The sequence below is a fragment of the Pinus tabuliformis genome, chromosome X (genome assembly GCF_031772625.1).
Source record: "Pinus tabuliformis cultivar Carrire ecotype Pingquan chromosome X, CPIR1, whole genome shotgun sequence".
Lineage (NCBI taxonomy): Eukaryota > Viridiplantae > Streptophyta > Pinopsida > Pinales > Pinaceae > Pinus > Pinus tabuliformis.
This window is the reverse complement of record NC_142308.1, coordinates 973,340,261-973,359,706: the sequence shown is the minus strand read 5'-3', so window position 1 is coordinate 973,359,706 and position 19,446 is coordinate 973,340,261. Positions and strand designations below refer to the sequence as shown.

The window sequence follows — 19,446 nt, the reverse complement described above, 5'->3', positions numbered from 1 at the left end:
GAAGAGGAAGCAAACCCTGGTACAATATTGATGTATTTTGTAATTATATAATAGAAGACTCTGTCTTTAAAAAAAAAAACTTTAAAAATACTCAAGTTGTTACATCATTACATTTTTATATTACATTCATTTTTTCTCGTGAAAATTGTGAAAGTCAAAGGCAAACCTTAATTATAAAGGAAACTGAATGTGCCAAGACAAACATTTAGTTCTTAATCAAAAAATTTGTGCAATATCTTCAAGAACTCTATGTTCCATTATTTCAGTACATGTTGGATAGAAAACACACAAACCTGACAAGGATCTGTTTCCAGCCGTTTTCGCTCCACATGTAATCTAGTGCCCCCAACAACTACCTGAACCCCAATATTAGAATGATATCTCAACAATGTATTAGTCTCTGCAGCAGTTTGGCTGGCAAGTTCACGGGTTGGACAAACAACCAACACAATAATGGGAGATCTCCTTTGATTTTGGGTAAGAGGAGGTGTTTTTACTACCACCTCAATTGTTGGAAGCTGCAACATAGAATTGTAATCAATTGTTTTTTAACATGTAGAAATTGATCTGCATAATAAGCTGAAATTCCCAGCATAAAATCTTTCATAAACAAGCAAAATAAAATTGCATTTTAAGATACTGGTATTGTTCAACATACCAAAAATGCTAGTATCTTGCCTGTTCCAATTTTCTCTTTCACTAATACATCCTTTACTGCATTTAACACTTAAAACCATCATTCCGCTTCGACATGATTCAAGTGCTATGAGTAAAAGCATAATAATTCCACCATATTACTCTGAATATCCAGAGAAATGACCATATAAGATCCTAATAATTGAAATATTCTTGTTATGTATAGCACCTGAAGCAATTTTGAACAAAACGAGACTATTACTTTGCGCTGCACAATAGAAGAAGAAATGAAATGACCATAGAAAACTAAATAAGATGAGATAAGAAAAGGAAAAGACCTCCTAATAGCGAAAGATTAATATAACTTACTTGCAATATAGAAAAAAAAATGCCACACATGTTTCTAGCTTGCTTGTTACAACTATATGTCATGACCTTTCAGGGGAAGAAACTCACTTTATGGCATTCACATTCTAATTGCTTTCTAGAAAAAGTATTAAAGATAACTTGTCTAAATATGTCTTCTCCTGGTCACATGTCAAACTCATTAAAAAAGAGTTGAAATGAATGTCTACTCGCATGTTGAGTTAGTAATGAGCAATAAGCACATTTATAATCAAGTACAAAAAATATCTAATAATGCATATCTAGGACTTATTACACTGATTTATAACTCCTTGTATATTTTTGTCTGGGGCTGGGAAATTACCCAATGTTTTGTTGTCGATATAAAAATTGTTGTTCAAAAGTGGTTTGAAGTCTGTAAAACCACCTATATAAAGTTGCTAAACTTCTATTTCCGCCAACCAAGTATTAACCTATTTTTTGTAGGTGGTCCAAGCTATGATTTCGATAAGAGTTATCTCTGATAGAGGAGTCTGGAAATCTAGGATCGTGTCTATCTGAGGAGCAATTTGCACCTTTTTATTCAATATGAGTAGTAGCTCATATAGCTTGAGTTTTCCAACTTTGATAACAAAACAAATTCCAAGTGGAGCTTGTAAATCAAAGCAAAATGAATTTATGTATGTATAGTGACCATGTTGAATGACTTTAAGGTTATGATGTTGTTGATTATGAAGTATTTGCATGTCTAAGTATATGCAAACTTTATCTTCCACTGGTATTGATGTTGGACTTTATGTTAATCATGGAGAGCTATGTATCTGACTTGAGATTTGCATCTCCCTAGCTTTAGCCTGTATGTGATTCAGCTGTTCCACAAATGCAGTAGCTTTTTGTTGTTCAATCTTCTTACGAGTGGTAAGTTCAAAACTAAAAAGAAAAATACAACGGGGAGCTCATAGTATCAATTCCTGTTTTGAGGGAACGGAACAGTGGTGGATGTTATGGTCTTGACCCTTATTCATAACTATATTAATTATACTTAATTATTCTTAGGTTGGCCTAGTAGTGTTAGATTGGCCATCTCACAATATTTCGTCTCATATATATAAAGATTAAATGGACTCGATTAAATAATAATCTTCTGTTCTATACTAGGATATATTTAACTAGGAGGTTTCCCCCTCAAAGTGGCTTTACTATTCATTTATTTATGCTCATTATTTAGGGAGGGGTGGAAGTACTCTATTGGTGCATAGTTTAAAAACTTGGAACCAATCTTCGAACCAGTTACCTATCAAACCGGTTTTCGAATCAGACTCAGATTGAACTTATTCAAAGAACCAGTTTTCAAAAAATTACATAAAATAATTAGTTTTTAATGAAAATTTTATTTTTAAGATTCCCAACCATTAGAGACAAAATATGCAAAGTTTTCTCATCTATATACCATGTAAGGGTGAATATATCAAAATGGCACTAAGTGGAATAAATATCAACAACAAAATACATAATCAATGAAGCTCTAAATGGCCTCTAGAGTCCAAAAACCATGCTACAAGTTACTGGGCCACTAACCTAGTACAAATCACTAATCAACATGATTACTCATCAAACTCATCACCACTACTATAAATGGGATCATCAATGGGAGCTACATAAACTTCATCTAGCTCAAAGTCCTGAAAGTCCTCAGGGACATCCACAACCTCATTAGCAATAGTAGTTGTAGTACAATGTACTACAAGACTTAATAGAACCACAACTTGGTCGAGCTGCACAACTAGTGCTTGAATGTGCCATCCTTAGTGCTATGCTTCCTTCAATTCCTGATTTGACTACTAGATGTACATTGGGATCAACCCCCCCCCCCCCAACTCCATGGCATCAATATCAAAATCAGCATCAAACTCTCCTAGCTAAGAGTCATCTACCCATTCTAAAGTTGCATCAATGTCTTCCAACAAAATGGGCTTTGTATCAGGTCTTTTGTTTTGAAATTTTTGGTATCTTGGTCGAAGGTTGTATTGCACAAAGACATGATCATTTAGCCTTTCTTGTTCCAAATGGTTTTTCTTCTTCATCTGAATGCTCTCAAAAACAAAACAATTGCACTCACCCCCAGAAACACTGTAACTTGGCTGAGCACTTTAACTAAAAACTGGTTGCCAAATGACTCCCATCAATGTGTTGTGTTACCCACCAAAAGTGGGTAGCCCTAGGAGACCTTTTCTCCTAATCATCTTCTTCCAGCGGGTAGCCAGCAGCCCTTGATATCCATGTCGTAGCCGATGTCATGTGTCGCTTTATCTTTGCCACCTGCATCAGTTGTATGTTTCCTCACCCATCAGTCAATAGAAAATGTTAGAAGGTGGGCAATCTAACCCAAAAGGTATGTTTTTCATTGTGCAATCAAGTGCTTATGCTTGTATTTCATTTGGGCATTTTGGGCATGGATTATTAAATAACTTGGAAGAAGGAAGGGCTTTGACCATGGTTTTGTTCCCTCACCTTAAATGGGGGTTAATCTTCAATCATAGTCCAGTGGGACCTCACCTATTGGCCTATGGCTTTAGGAATGGTACTACATGAGAAACCCTGATTTTGGTAGCGTGGTGTTGTTTTCCCATTCCATATTTTTCCCTCCCCACCGCACATTACAAGCCCTATTTCACCATTTCCTTTCTCTGGGTCCACATGACCACTAGGCCCACATGGCACACCCCCTCCCCTTGTACACATATGTGGGTTGGGCTTGAAAACATTGCCTTGAAGGTTGATGCAGCTAAATGAAAGTTAAAAGCATATCATGGCCATAACCAAGAAACGAAAGAAAAATAAAATCATAAAATACAAAAAATGGCTGGGAAATTTAATACAGCACGTGGACAAAAGCCAAGCATGAGCTCTACTCTTTATCATTATGGCCATCACCCTGGTTCCTAGGGCCCATGAGTGCCCCTCACATCATTAAAAGAACCCATGCATGTCCCAACCCCTGGTGGGTGATGAACTGCCCCAGTTTTAAGGGGGTAATAGCTACTTTACATCATACACAATGTGCTCTCATTTCCGGGAGCTTTGAGCAGTATTGCAAGGAAAAATCAAGAAAAAACAAACATAATTAAATAGTGGTGGAAAAACAAAGGTTGGGGTAACTCATGCATCCACAGTTGCTCCCTCCTCACATATATATACCCATTATCAGGACTTCCTCATTATTGCTATCCTTGGGAACACCCAATAGGGTTGTCTATGAGTTGCTCCTTCCTAGGCAAGTAACACTATTAAGAGATCAAAGCCCCAAATTTGGAAGGGAAGCCCCATATGAAGTCTCAAATTGCCCATGATTAACAAACTTCATTGTTATGTCCCTACATTAGCAGTATAGGGACCTAACATGGTCCCTGTACTACTAGTGTAGGGACCTAACATTGGTTCACTTAGATAGACCAATTATTAATTGCAACTAATGGTGAAGATGCAGCACTATACATTGTGTGTGATTGGCAGGTGGTTTTCATCATGATCTGGACAACTTAACTGTGGCCTAAGTCCTCTAGAGGAGAATTTCACACCGTCCAGGTGAAGTGTTGAGAGCCATGGGACTCCTATCATTTGTAGAGAATCATTACATTCCATGGGCACCTGCAGCACCCAAGCAGTTTGTGCTTTGCCCCACATTATTCACGAGACGATGCACTTGGACCAGCATGCCCCAGCTGGCTTAGCAATGTACACATGGTTTGGCAGTTGATCCGAGGCCCAAATGAGGTTTGTCTCATCCCTTGAGACACGGGATGGCTAGAACCATTCTCTGAACACTCAACGTCAGAACATAACTAGCCTATTCTATCACTAGGAGACCCATTTTCTGCCCCAAACACAAAACAGGGGCCCACGCAATGATTTGCATAAAGATCTAGGGGGAAACCCATACAGGACAATTTTTGGAGCCCTCTTCACTCAACTTGGCACCAGAATGTTGGAAATGTAACTAGTTGTGGTCTTCATAATGTAATTAAAATGTACTATCTATGTATTTATTATATTCATTTATTATATTCATTGTTATTATTTATCTCTAGTCAAACCATGTTCTTCATGCTTATAGGGTTTATTGAGACAAAGGAAAATTTATTATGAGTCAAATTGAGTCAAAGTCCCATTTCTAGTATGTACTTCTTGTAAGAAAAAAGAAAATTAGTTTACCTTGAGTCAAAAGAATCAAAATGTCATCCACGGACCAAGTTTTCCCAACGGGTAGCTATTTGACACTCCTAGACATGTATAAATAAGACAAGTTCAACCTCATTCATCACCAATTCATCAACATTGAATTTAGTGCAAGAGGAAGAAGAAAATCAACAAAATTCAAAGGAGAGAGCGAAGTCAAAAGATTTGGTTTTCTAGCTTGTTTCTATTCACACGTGCGAAGGTGTTGGGGCAACTCTGTGAAATTAAAGGTCTGAACTTCAAATCCAAACTGTAGGTCCAAAATTTCTGCTTTGGCCAGATTTGAAAGAGGTTTAACCAACGTTGACTTTCTTGACTTTGACTTGTTGAAAGAAGACTTGGAAGAGCGCTAAATTCGGGACTTTGTGGTAGTCTAGGTCTTGGTATTGGGTCTTCGATATCCCATTTTGATTTGATTCTATAACAAGAACATTTCTTTGGGTTTTCCCTGGCTTGGAGCCTAATTCTTGTGTTCTTTGTCTCTTTGTGAACTTTATGTTTTTAGTAATTTCTTGATGAAGAGAATATAAATTTAATAAGAAGCCAACAAACATTCACAAGTAATTATCAAGTAAGATAAATCAACCCTAATCTACAAGCATCTTGATTCTTTGTTGAGTATGTTGTCATTGATGTCAAAGTGGGTGCAAGATATCATCATTGATGTCCTTGGTATGTAGAATGAGATGATGCATTGATGAAACCATAGCTCTAGGGTTTGGATCCTTGGGAAGAATATCATAACCTGCACTTTCCCTACACCTGTTGATCGTATTAGTCATGATTCTTAGCATGAGACCCCTCTGGGATTATAGTCCTCATCAAGTTGTTTCTACTGATATGTGGAGTGCTTTGTGGGTCCTCACGGTTTGTGAGACATGCTTGATTAAAGATGAAGACCCCCTCCTTGTCGTTGAAGTCCCCAAAGGGAGATGATGTGGCAACCTATCATTTGCTAGACTATGGCACATTTCATTAGATGACTTAATGAAGGGATAAAGTTAATTGTTGAATTCTATGAGGGATCTTCATCAAAAGATTAAATTTAATTATTTGAAGATATACTCAAATAAGGTTCAAAATTTTGGAGGAAACATTATGGCTCCAAAATTAAATTTTAAAATTAAAATGTTGAAATTAATTCTTTTCCCTCCATGTCTCAAGTTGGCTCAAGAGCTAATCGACCCCCTCCATAAGATATATAAAGGAGTCATTTCACTCACAAAGTGACAAAAAAAAGCTCGCTCTATCTACCTACTTTCCTACTATTGAAAAATGTAACTAGGTTCGGTCTTCATAATTATCATTGTACTTGTATCATTATGTATTTCATGTAAAAAGAAAAAAGAAGAAAAATAAAAAAATTATTATTATTATTATTTCATTAGTTAAGCATGTTCTTCATGCTTATAGGGATTATTGAGTCAAAAGGAAATTTGTCATGAGTCAATCTATTATACTTGAGTCAAGTCCCATTTAGACTTTTTGAAGAAAGAGGAAAAAGAATTTTATTTGAATCAAAAGAGTCAATTTCTCACCCACAAAACCAAGTTGACCCTGCCTGGACAAGTCAGCCCTAGAAAGGCACCAATTTGATCTCCTGGATGTGTATCAATATAGTGCAACTCGACCTCATTTGATCATCTCATCATCACTTCGATTTTTGTACAAGAGAGAGAAGAAAAACTAGAGAAAGTGTACAAGAAGAATAGCGAAAGTAAAAGGAGAGAGAGCGAAGGTCAAAGGAGAGAGAATATTTGTGAAATTTTATCTATTGTAGCAACTGGAGATTATTCTTCTAACTCAGAAATTAATTCTGCACTTTATTTACTACGGCAAATAATGAATAAAATCACAGTTGTTATTTTCACCATAATAATATTGCGAAAACAAAATACTGGAAATTGAGAAATTCTAGCACACACACAATAAAATTGACACGGTTATTTTTGGACAAGTATACCCGGAAAAACCCAACTTGGCAAAACCGGCATAGAAAATGAGGGTTTTATATTAATGTTTAGCAGTAATTCTGAGTACAATAATTTAAATGCCCAGCTGGCAATCTAATCTGAAGAAAACGTTGGCAAAAATATTGTGAGAATTTTCTCACCCCACAGCTATTTTCTGCCTCCGAAATAGCTTCCACAACATCTTCATTGAGATGGTTGTATCAGTTTCTATCCAATCCCTAAGCTGGCCCTCTGAAGAATTCAGCCTTCCTTCCTTCGACTTTTCCAAGAACTGAAAAACTTTCTCCAGAATGTTGTTGCTCTCCTCTTCCACCTGCTACTCACCCTCTGGCTCTATCTTCTCTGTTGAGTTGTTGCTACTGATAAAATCGAATTTCCTAGGCAACTAAGTATCTACACTCGATGATCTCCATCACCACATCGACTTTCTTTTATAATCCACTATTGGAGCACCAACAACCAAGGTTAAAACTTAATCAATGGCTAGGATCATTTTTGGGTCGATCCGTGTGAGTTTCTAGATGATTCATGCCTTATCTCAATTAATACTGATTAATTAACCATATTCCCTAAGTTTAGACTTAGAAATTATTTAAAAATTGGTTAATAATCTAATTAGGAAACTTTTAGGCGGAATTTCCATAAATGATTTCTAGGTTTTGGAGATCTCATGTATTCTAGCCTCTCCACAAAATTTTGGGGCTAGAACACATCCGATGCTACAAAAACTAACAACATTGTGGTTTCTTCCCTAAATTCTGCCACACGTGCAATATTTTAGATTGTTGTAGCTCCAAAAAATTCGGGAATAATTGCAGGGTCAAAAATCAAAGTTTGACCAGATTTGAAGAGCGTTGACAACCATTGCTTTTGTTGGATTTGACTTGCTTAAGGAAGGATTGAAGGAGGGCTTACTTGGGTCTTGTGGGAGGTCTTGGTCTTGGTTTTTAGGTCTTGGATTTCTCACTTTGATCTAATTCTATAAGAAGAGAATTTGGTTGGGTTTTCCCCCTTGTGGGGTTTTACCCTGGCTTGGAGCCTACATCTTTGTGTTCATTGTCTTTTGTAATCTTCATGTTTTATATTTTTGGTAATTGTTTGATAAAGAGAACATAATAAAATAAATAAGAAGCCAACAAACATTCACAAGCAATTATCAAGTAAGAGAAATCAATCCCATTTGCTTGCTTATTGGTTTCTCAACACCTACGGCCTTGTGGAGTATTTTATTTGGAACTTTTTTGGATTTGAGATTTTTTTGGGGGCGAGTATGGTGTTTGGGGTTCATTACAGGTCCTTATTTTGAGCTTTCCAAGGTTAATTTGGCCATTTGAAAAATAGCTCAAAGATACACCTATGGCCAAGGGGATCTTTGCAAATCAGTTGAAAGGCTCGCTGAAGGCTCTAGTCTAGAAAATGAAGGATAAAGACATTGCATAATCCTCAGTTACAAAAATATGAATTTGTGAGCTTGCGGCCTTATTATTTTTGAAATCTTAGCAACCTATACTCTGAGGCCCTTATTTACAGACCAACAAAGAAATTTGTGTGTAGATTTCTCAAGCGAAGTTTAAGTATATGTGTGTGTGGGGGGGTTGGGGGGGGGGGGGGGGGGGGGGGATTCCTTTTGATCACATCACTATAGACAAGACTAAATCAGGACCTTGCATAACCATCTCTCATTATTTGGTCCACGTCAGTAGTTTGCTTATAGCCTTATTGTCTGAAAACATTCGCTTGCTACTTAGACAATGGACGCGCGGGGACATTAAAGGCACACCTATTTCAAAAGGACTTGAGGCCTATTGCGGCCCTCCTTCATGACCTTGACACACTTCAGATCTGAACTTGGAAGACTTGTGATATTTGCAAAGTGCTGCACATTCAGGCATACCCTTGCACATTAATGACATAAATCAAAGCATTTGTAAATCGCTTCAAGGATATTCGATTTGGCATCATGTGTTGGGAAATTTCAAAAGTAATGTAGGTCGAGAGATATCAGTTGTAATGATGAAATTGCATGGAATGAAGATCCTTGAATCTTCTATCTCATTCGATGAAGCAAATACGTAGTTCCCTGCAAGCATTATTTGGGAAAGTGATAGAGTAATTCCTAATGTTGTTTACAACATTAAAGATTTGGCACAAAGCTTGTTAAAGAATATCTGATGTCCACACAAGCTAGGTATTTGACTCTCATTTCTTTGATCCTTGAATACTGGACTAAGACTGTTATACAAACTTCTTATCATCATCTCTCCATTTTCATCCTTCTCAATTTGGAGTTTGAGAGATGCTCCTCCTTCGCAACAACTACCAGCATCCTCCTTTGACTTCCCCATCTCAGATGCTAGAATTGGATTATCTTTGTTGATGTTGAGTGTTGACACTATTGATGCATTGATATATGCTAGCAACTAGGGAATGTGTCTTGCAAAAAAGGCTAATGTGATTTGAGCAAAGATTTCATGCACAAACTGGTGTATGTAGAGGAGACAAGGGAAGCCTGCATACTAGAAGAGATGATGCAGCAACAGAGCACGTTGTCAAGGGAAGCCATGTCAAATGAAGATATCATCAATGAAAAGGATGTGTCAGCCACACTTTCCCATTGATGTCAAAGGGAGAGAGAATCTCGGAAAGAAATGAAGAGAAGAAGCATGAAGTTAAGGGAAGCTTATGCACCATGCCTGGATGATCAGTGTGTTGACATCAATGGCAAAGGGGGAAATTGTTGAGTATGTTGTCATTGATGTCAAGCAAGTGGAGGATATCATCATTGATTTCCATGGTATGTAAGATGAGATGATGCATTGATGAAACCCTAGTGCTAGGGTTTGGATCCCTTGAAGGATGATCATACCCTACCCTTGCCCTGCACCTGTCAATCATATTTGTCATGATTCTTGGCATGAGACTCCTATAGGATGATAGTCATCGTCAAGTTGATTTTTTTCATATGTGGAGCGCTTCGTGGGTCCTCACGGTCTACGAGATATGCATGATTAAAGATTAATCCCCCTCTTTTGTGGTTGAAGTCCCCAAAGGGAGATGATGTGGCAAGCTATCATTTGCTAGATTACGGCAAGTTTCATTAAATGACTTAATGAGGGGATAAATTTAATTATTGAATTCTATGAGGGATCTTCATTAAAAGATTAAATTTAATTATTTTAATATATACTCAAATATGGTTCAAAATTTTGGAAGAAACATTATGGCTCCAAAATTAAATTTTAAAATTCAAATGTTGAAATTAATTCTATTTTTCCCCCATTTCTCAAGTCAACTCAAGAACTAATCAACCCCCTCCATCAAATATACAAGGTTCGGTCTTCATAATTATCATTGTACTTGTATAATTATGTATTTCATGTAAAATGAAAAAACAAGAAAAAAAATTATTATTATTATTATTATTATTTGATTAGTTAAACATGTTCTTCATGCTTCTAGGGTTTATTGAGTCAAAAGAAATTTATCATGAGTCAATCTATTGTACTTGAGTCAAGTCCCATTTATAATTTTTGAAGAAAGAGGGAAAGAATTTTATTTGAGTCAAAAGAGTCAATTTGTCACCCACAAGAGCAAATCGACCCTACTTGGACAAGTCAGCCCTAGAAAGGAACCAATTCGACCACCTGGATGTGTATAAATACAGTGCAACTCGACCTCATTCGATCATCTCATCATCACTTCGATTTTTGTGCAAGAGAGAGAAGAAAAACTAGCAAAAATCTAGGAGAAGAAGAGTGAAAGTAAAGATAGAGATAGAGAGTGAATCTTGTGATTTTTGCCCTAAATTCTGCCACAACTGAAATATTTCAGACTATTGCAAGGGCAGAAAATTTCAGGAATAATGGCAGGGCTGAAAATCAAAGTTTGACCAAATTTGAAGAGTGTTGACCACTGTTGACTCTGTTGGATTTGACTTGCTTGAGGAAGGATTGAAGGAGAGTTTATTTGGGTCTTGTGGGAGGTCTTGGATTTCTCTCTTGATCTGATTCTATAAGAATACAAGTTGGTTGGGTTTTCCCACTTGTGGAGTTTTACCCTAGCCTGGAACCTACATCTTTGTGTTCCTTGTCTTTTGTGATCTTCATGTTTTATATTTTTGGTAATTTTTTGATGAAGAGATGTTAATTTTAGGTATGTTCTATACTTAGAGCAATTTATTTCAATTTTACAATTAGTTCAATATCTTTTCCAGATTAGCAATCACATCAACATTAAATTAAATTGCAGATAGAACATAAACATAGATCGCAGAAGACAAGCCAGGACAAGAGGACACAAGATGTGGCGCCAGCGAGGGACAAACCCCAATGTGGGGAAACCCTTTATCAATTCTTCTTATGTGTTCTTCAATAGTTCAACAGAGAGAGAGAGATAGTACATATACATCAGAAGTCAACATTTTGACTTATCAAAATTAAGAGCATAGATCTTCTCTAACATGAGGCAGTTATCTAGACTCAGGTGATTCCATCACCTTGTTGTACCTATCACTGTGTTGCACCATCATACCATGTCCATCATCATTGTGTTGCACCATGCTGCACCATCACCATGTCCATCATCACTGTGTTGCACCATCACCATGTCCATCATCACTGTGCCGCACTATGCATCACTGTGCTACACCACTTTCATTGTGCACTATGTTGCACCATCACCATGTCCATCATCATTGTGTTGCACCATGCTACATTATGCATCACTGTGTTGCACCATTGTCACTGTGCACTATGATGCACCATCACCATGTCCATCATCACTGTGTTGCATTGTTTCAGAGGTTACCATTGATGTAACCTTCATTGAGATCGTGATCTTCAACTCCAAGATCATATCTTGTGCATGTGACTTACTGTAGAGTGAGACGATGTATTGTATCAAGGCTAAGGTTGTTACTATTCCTAGAAGTACATCAAGATTGCATCATACTAGATCTGAATGATACCTCTTGAGACTGTCTCCCTCCATTCATAGGTATGCCTAGGATCTCTTGTACATCTCTTAGACCTATTACACCGTTAGAGTTATGGCAAGGCTGTAATACACATACATATACATATTCTGCTATTCACTGTCTAGTCTTCACCATGATCAACGTATGTCATGACTACTGCTAGATCATTGTTATACTGAGATAGATATGTCGAGAATATCAACCTGTTGCTGCGTCCTTACACATGGTCATGACTGCACCTAAACCCAAGACATTGGTGCAGTCAATACCCTTCTGCGACTCTTTGTTTTTAGGACAGCGTATAGACTTCTTTTGGACAACGTTTAACATAAGGATGACAGCGTATAGTTTAGGCATCCCTTCCATGACAACGTATAGGATTTAGGTTCATTTCATTATAGCCTATAGGATTTAGGTTCCATAACAACATATAGGAATTAGGCTCATTTCATGATAGCGTATAGGATTCTCTATTAGGACAGCGTAGATGCTTAGTGCACTCATTCTATGGCAGTGTATACTCTTAGTGATTCTTCCTTCCACTAAGACCCAAACGAGTGGAGAGGAAGAGATCACAAGAGAAAATGTTTGTTACTCAAATGACTAGCAAGCCACCTCCTTTTATACTAAAACGTTGAGCACAAGTGAGGGAAATTTGGTTGCTGGCCGACCTTGACGAATTGTCCCATAACACAAATAAATTCATATCTCCATTAATACTTATCGAAATCGGATGATCTTTAGATCAATCCTACACCTCTCGATGAGAGGAATCCAAGAAAAATATCAGTTGCCATGAATAAGAAGACCCACATGGACTTTGGCCCTAGTTGCCACTTTTAACAAGAGAACATAAATAAAGAAATAAGAAGCCAACAAACATTCACAAGCAATTATCAAGTAAGAGAAATCAATCCCATTTGCTTGCCTAATGGTTTCTCAACACTTGTGGCCTTGTGGAGTATTTTATTTCAAAGTTTTTCGGGTTTGAGATTTATTTTGGGGGGACTATGGTGTTTGGGGTTCATTATAGGTCCTTTCGTTGAGCTTCCTGAAGCTAATTCAGCCATTTGAAAAGCATCTCAAAGATACACCTACAGCCAAGAGGAGCTTTGCAAATCAGTTGAAGGCTCTAGTCTAGAAAATGAAGGATAAACACATCACATAATCCTTTGTTACAAAAATATGAATTTGTGTGCTTGCAGCCTTATTATTTTTGAAATCTTAGTGACCTATACTTTGTGCCCTTGTTGTCAAGCAACCTATACTCTGCAGCCCTTATTTACAGATCAGCGAAGGAATTTGTCTGTAGATCTCTCAAGCAAAGTTTAAGTAAATATGTGTGTGTGTGTGTGATTACTTTTGATTATACTATAGACAAGACTGAAATAGGACCTCGCATAGCCATCTCTCATTATTCGGTCCACGTCACAGTAGTTTGCTTGCGACCTTATTGTCTGAAAACATTCACTTGCTACTTAGCCAATGGACTCGCTGGAAGATTTAAGGCACACTTGTTTCAAAAGGACTTAAGGCCTATTGCAGCCCTCCATGACTTTGACACACTTCAGATCTGAAGTTGGAAAACTTGTGATATTTACAAAGTGCTACACCTTCAAGCATACCCTTGCACATTAATGACATAAGTCAAAGCATTTGTAAATCGCTTCACGCATATTCAATTTGACATCATGTGTTGGAAAATTTCAAAAGTAATGCAGGCCGAGAGATATCAGTTGTAATTATGAAATGGCATGGAATGAAGATCATTGAATCTTCTGTCTCATTCCATGAAGCGAATATGTAGTTCCCTGCGAGAATTCTTTAGAAAAGCAATATCATAATGCCTAATGTTGTTTACAACATTAAAGAAATGACACAAAGCTTGTTAAAGAATATTTGATGTCCACACAAGCTAGGTATTCAACCTTCATTTCTTTGATCCTTGAATTCTGCACTGAGACTGTTATTTAAACTTCTTATCATAATCTATTCATTTTGAGCCTTATCAATTTGGAGTTTGACAGATGCAACCTCTTCGGAACAACTACCAGCATCCTCCTTTGACTTCCCCATCTCAAATGCTAAAACTAGATTGTCTTTGTTGATGCCAAGTGTTGACACTATTGATGCATTGATATATTTTGGGAGCTAGGGAATGTGTCTTGCAAAAAAGGCTAATGTGATTTGAGCAAAGAATTCATGCACAAATTGATGTATGTAGAGGAGAAAGGGGGATCTTGTGTAATGGAAGAGATGATGCAGCAAGAGACCACATTGTCAGGGGGAGCCATGTCAAATGAAGATATCGTCAATGAAAAGGATGTGTCAACCACCCTTTGCAATTGATGTCAAAGGGGGAGAGAATCTTGGAAAGAAACGAAGAGAAGAAGCATGAAGTTAAAGGAAGCTTATGCAGCACACCAAGATGATCGATGTGTTGACATCAATGACAAAGGGGGATATTGTTGAGATGAAGCCCCCCCCTTTTGGTTCAAGTCCCCAAAGGGAGATGATGTGCCAACCTATCATTTGCTAGACTATGGCACGTATCATTAGATGACTTAATGAAGGGATATTGTTAATTGTTGAAGTCTATGAGGGATCTTCATTAAAAGATTAAATTTCATTATTTGAAGATATACTCAAATATGGTTCAAAATTTTGGAGAAAACATTATGGCTCCAAAATTGATTTTTAAAATTCAAATGCTCAAATTAATTATATTTTCCCTCCATGTCTCAATTCGGCTCAAGAGCTAATCAACCCCCTCCATCAAATATATAAAGGAGTCATTTCGCTCATAAAGTGACAAAAAAAGAACTCACTATATCTACCTACTTGCTTGAGCCCCTATGGAGTATTTTATTTGCACGTTTTTTGGGTTTGAGATTTTTTTGGGGGGGCTATGGTGTTTGGGGTTTGTTATAGGTCATTTTGTTGAGCTCTTGAAGCAAATTTATCCATTTGAAAAGCAGCTCAGAGTTACACCTACGGTCAAGAGGAGCTTTGCAAATCAGTTGAAAGGTTCATTGAAGGCTCTAGTCTAGAAAATGAAGAGACATCACATAATCCGTTGTTACAAAAATATGAATTTGTGAGCTTGTGGCCTTATTATTTTTGAAATCTTAGTGACCCATACTCTGTGCCCTTATTGTCACGCAACCTATACTCTGTCGCCCTTATTTACAGATCAGCGAAGGAATTTGTGCGTAGATCTCTTAAGCGAAGTTTAAGTAAATATATATATGTGTGATTATTTTTTATTACTATAGACAAGACTGAAATAGGACCTCGCATAACCATCTCTCATTATTTGGCCCACGTCACAGTAGTTTTCTTGCAGCCTTATTGTCTGAAAACATTCACTTGTTACTTAGCCAATGGAACTGCTGGAAGATTTAAGGCACACCTGTTTCAAAAGGACTTGAGGCCTATTGCAACTCTCCTTCATGACCCTGACACACTTTAGATTCAAACATGGAAGACTTGTGATATTTGTAAAGTCTACACCTTCGGGCATACCCTTCCACATTGATGACATAAATCAGAGCATTTATAAATTGCTTCAATCATATTCCATTTGACATCATGTGTTGGGAAATTTCATAGGTAATGCAAGTTGAGAGATCAATTGTAATGATGAAATGGGATGGAATGAAGATCCTTGAATATTCTATCTCATTCGAAGAAGCGAATACATAGTTCCCTGCAAGCATTCTTTAGGAATGTGATATAGTAATGCCTAGTGTTGTTTACAACATTGAAGATTTGACACAAAGCTTGTTAAAGAATATTTGATGTCCACACAAGCCAGGTATTCAAACATCATTTCTTTGATACTTGAATTATGAGATCCAACACTACATGTAGAGAATTTGGCCTACAAGTCTGAAGAACCATTCAAACATGTCCAGATATTTTGAAGCTGAGAGTGAATTTATGACTTTAGTCCTATGTGTTGATTTGGGGTAGCATCGGATATGCTCTAGCCACGAAAATTGGTGGAGAGGCCAAGGCACATGAGATCTCCAATACCCAAAAATTGTTTCGGCAGATTCTAAATAGTTTGGGAGATATTAAAATAATTAATATTTTTAATGGAGTCCCTAAGTCTAAACTTAGGGAAAATAAAATATTAATGTGTATTAATATAAAAATGTGTTAGAATGGTCCAAAAGTCATGGATCAAGCCAGATCTAATCATAGTCGTTGATTAGGGACTTTATCCCGACCGTTGATTTGTCAACGAGAAAAGTATAAGAGGATGCTTGAGGGTCACTTGGAGAACACACTGAGGGAGACCAGTCAGTTCAATTTCTAGAGCGGGGTTAGCTGAGAAATTGAACCAGTGGTCTGGTGAGTAGTCAGGAGGTAGCAAGTACAGAGCACAGAGGTGGGATCAGCCACTGGAGATTAGCGTTTAGGCAGAAGAGGCAGACGCAGAGGCAGCAGAAGGCTGCGTAGTCACTTGCTGGGCCTAGGTGAGTGACGTAGAGAGGCCCAGGGCTGACGCAGTCAAGTAGGGGCTGACGCAGAGGGTTTGAGAGCCATGCAGAGGTCAATCTGGCTGACGCTGGGATTGGGAGAAGTGCTGGAAAATTATTTCTCTCTGTGGGTAAGCCAGTTTGGCACCTTGTTGTATAGAACAATTGCTGAATATTAAATCCTCCCTTATTGCACCGGTTTTCCCACATTGGGTTTTTTCGGGGACTGTTTTCCAAAATATCTGTGTCAATGTGTTAATGCTTGTGCATATGTTTGTTTATGTATTATGGTGTGATATCTGTAGCAATATCTATTTTAATGTTTATTGAAGTAATTTCATAAATAGCTTATTGTGGAATAAGTAGGAAAAATAAATCAGTTGTTGTAGTGATAGAATTCTCACATGGTATTAGAGCGAGTAATCAGAGATAGAAATGGAAAATCAGTTATGGGTCGAGACCACGATGCAGAGGCATCCACATCAGGGGACTCACACAGATTTTTAGAAGATTGCACAAGAGAAAGAGGTTTTGATTTCTCTATGTTGGCTACCAGGCTGGAAGAAGAAGTGGCATGTATGACTAGTGTTGCATCATCAGAAATATGGTATATAGATAGTGGAGCTTCATGGCATATGACAGGAATCAGGGAGTATTTCTCAGAATATCGAGAATAGAAAATGAACTTTCAGATCACCATGGGGAACAAGGCAAAGTGTACTCCAGTAGGGAAGGGTGCCATAGTTTTTCAAACAAAATCGGGAGAACGGTTCCTTGCTACAAATGTATTGCATGTACCAGGATTAGGGATGAACTTACTTTCTGTGTTGCAACTACAAGGCAAGGGCTATGACGTCTACTTCATCAAGAAGAAGGTATATGTCAAACACCTGAGTTGGAAAAAGAAATTATAGATCGGGATAAAAGTAATCGGTTGTATAGATTGCAACTAGAATCACCAATGGCACTAATAGGCAGTCATGGATACAAGGACTTGAGCGAACTATGGCACAGAGGAATGGATCACTTGCACCATGGAGCTCTGAGAATTCTCAGGAGCACTGTAACAGGAGTTTTGGATCTGAGTACGGAACGAGATGATGTATGCAGGGGATGTGTTCTAGGAAAGTATGCCAAGGCAGCATTTCCTAGGAGCAAACACAGGGCCAAGAGTGTACTAGGATTGATACACTCTGATATCTACGGACCTATGTCTGTCAAAGCTCTCAGTGGTGTCGAGTATTTCCTTACCTTCATTGATGACCACTCAAGGAAAACTTGGATTTATTTTCTGAAAACCAAGGATGAGGTTTTCTGTCGATTCAAGGAGTTCAAGGCTCTAGTGGAGAATCTGACTGGGAAGAAAATAAAAGTTTTGCGCTCAGATAATGGTGGAGAATATGTTGATAAGGACTTCACTGATTTTTGCGCTAAGGAGGGAATCAGAAGAGAGTGGACAACTCCATATAATCTGGAGCAGAATGGGGTAGCAAACAGAAAGAACAAGACTATTGTAGAAGCAACAAGGGCCATGAAGTATGATCAGGATATGCCAAAATTCCTGTGGGTAGAAGGATGCAACACAACAGTCTATGTTCAGAACAGGACTCCTCATCGGGCAGTGGGCAAGATTACTCCAGAGAAAGTCTTCACAGGGAAGACACCTGAAGTTATTCATTTCAGGATATTTTGGAGTCTAGCATATTGTCGCATACCCAAAGAAAAGACGAAGAAGTTGGATTAGACTGTGGAAAAGGGATATCTGGTAGGATATAGCGAGAATGCTAAGGCATACAAAATCTATCTTCCAGGAAGCAGGAAGGTAGTAGTACAACGAGATGTAAATTTCATGGAGGACACGGCTTTCAAAAGATCTCATGAGATGACTTCCGAGGAGTCGTCGAAAGAGGAACCGTTGATTAAGCCTCTTCAACCAACAGAAGTAAAGAATTCTTCCTCAGGACAGGAAGATTCTAAGGATGAGGAGGAGGAGTGAACAGAAGCACCTGCTGGAAAAGAAAGAACTAGCAAGGAACTTCATTAGATTCTGCGAGATGTAGAGGACTTCATCGGTGCACTAAGAAAAAATAAGAGGGAGCGAAAACAACCAAATAGGTATCAGGCATTAGTAGCTCAGGATGGAGAGCCTACCAGTTTCAAGGAGGCAACTCAACATCAAATTTGGCTAGATGCGATGGTAGAGGAATACAACTCCATAATGGTAAATGATGTCTGGGAGGTGGTTCAAGACCTCAAGACAGATCAGTGGTAGGTTCAAGATGGATCTACAAGATCAAACACGTTGCAGACGGCACTATTGAGAAATACAAGGCCAGGTTTGTGGTTAAGGGGTATGCTCAAAAGGAAGGGATTGGCTATGAGGAGACCTTCACCCTGGTAGTCAGGTATACATCTATTAGGACTATGATATCTCTTGCAGCCCAGATGAGATGGGAGATCCATCAGATGGATGTCAAAATGACATTTCTGAACAGGTTAATAGAAGAGGAGGTATACATTGAACAACCAAAAGGCTTTGAAACTCACGAGCAGAAGTCTCATGTATGCAGATTGAAGAAAACCTTGTATGGGCTGAAATAGGAACTGAGAGCATGGTATGTTCGAATAGATGGATACTTGCAGAAGATGGGGTTTGTCAAGAGTGACGCGGATCTGAATCTCTACTATTTGGTTGTAGAGAACGAGTCGCTAATCTTAGCATTGTATGTGGATGATCTCTTTCTGACAAGATCATCCAAACTCATTGGGGATTGCAAGAAGAATCTAGCCACAG

The 19,446-nt window shown here is 38.0% G+C and overlaps 1 protein-coding gene across 1 annotated transcript in view; it reads right to left on the bottom strand.

The window, feature by feature from the left end:
• LOC149142976 (DEAD-box ATP-dependent RNA helicase 25-like) overlaps positions 1-823 on the bottom strand; it is a 191,464-nt gene extending 190,641 nt beyond the window's left edge. The window contains exons 1-3 of the mRNA XM_089451638.1: positions 799-823; positions 659-714; positions 294-518 (exon numbers count right to left, since the gene is read on the bottom strand). Coding sequence (XP_089307764.1) covers positions 294-518; positions 659-714; positions 799-823 — 306 coding nt within the window. The remainder of the gene's footprint in view (positions 1-293; positions 519-658; positions 715-798) is intronic.
• Between the last annotated feature and the right edge of the window lie 18,623 nt (positions 824-19,446).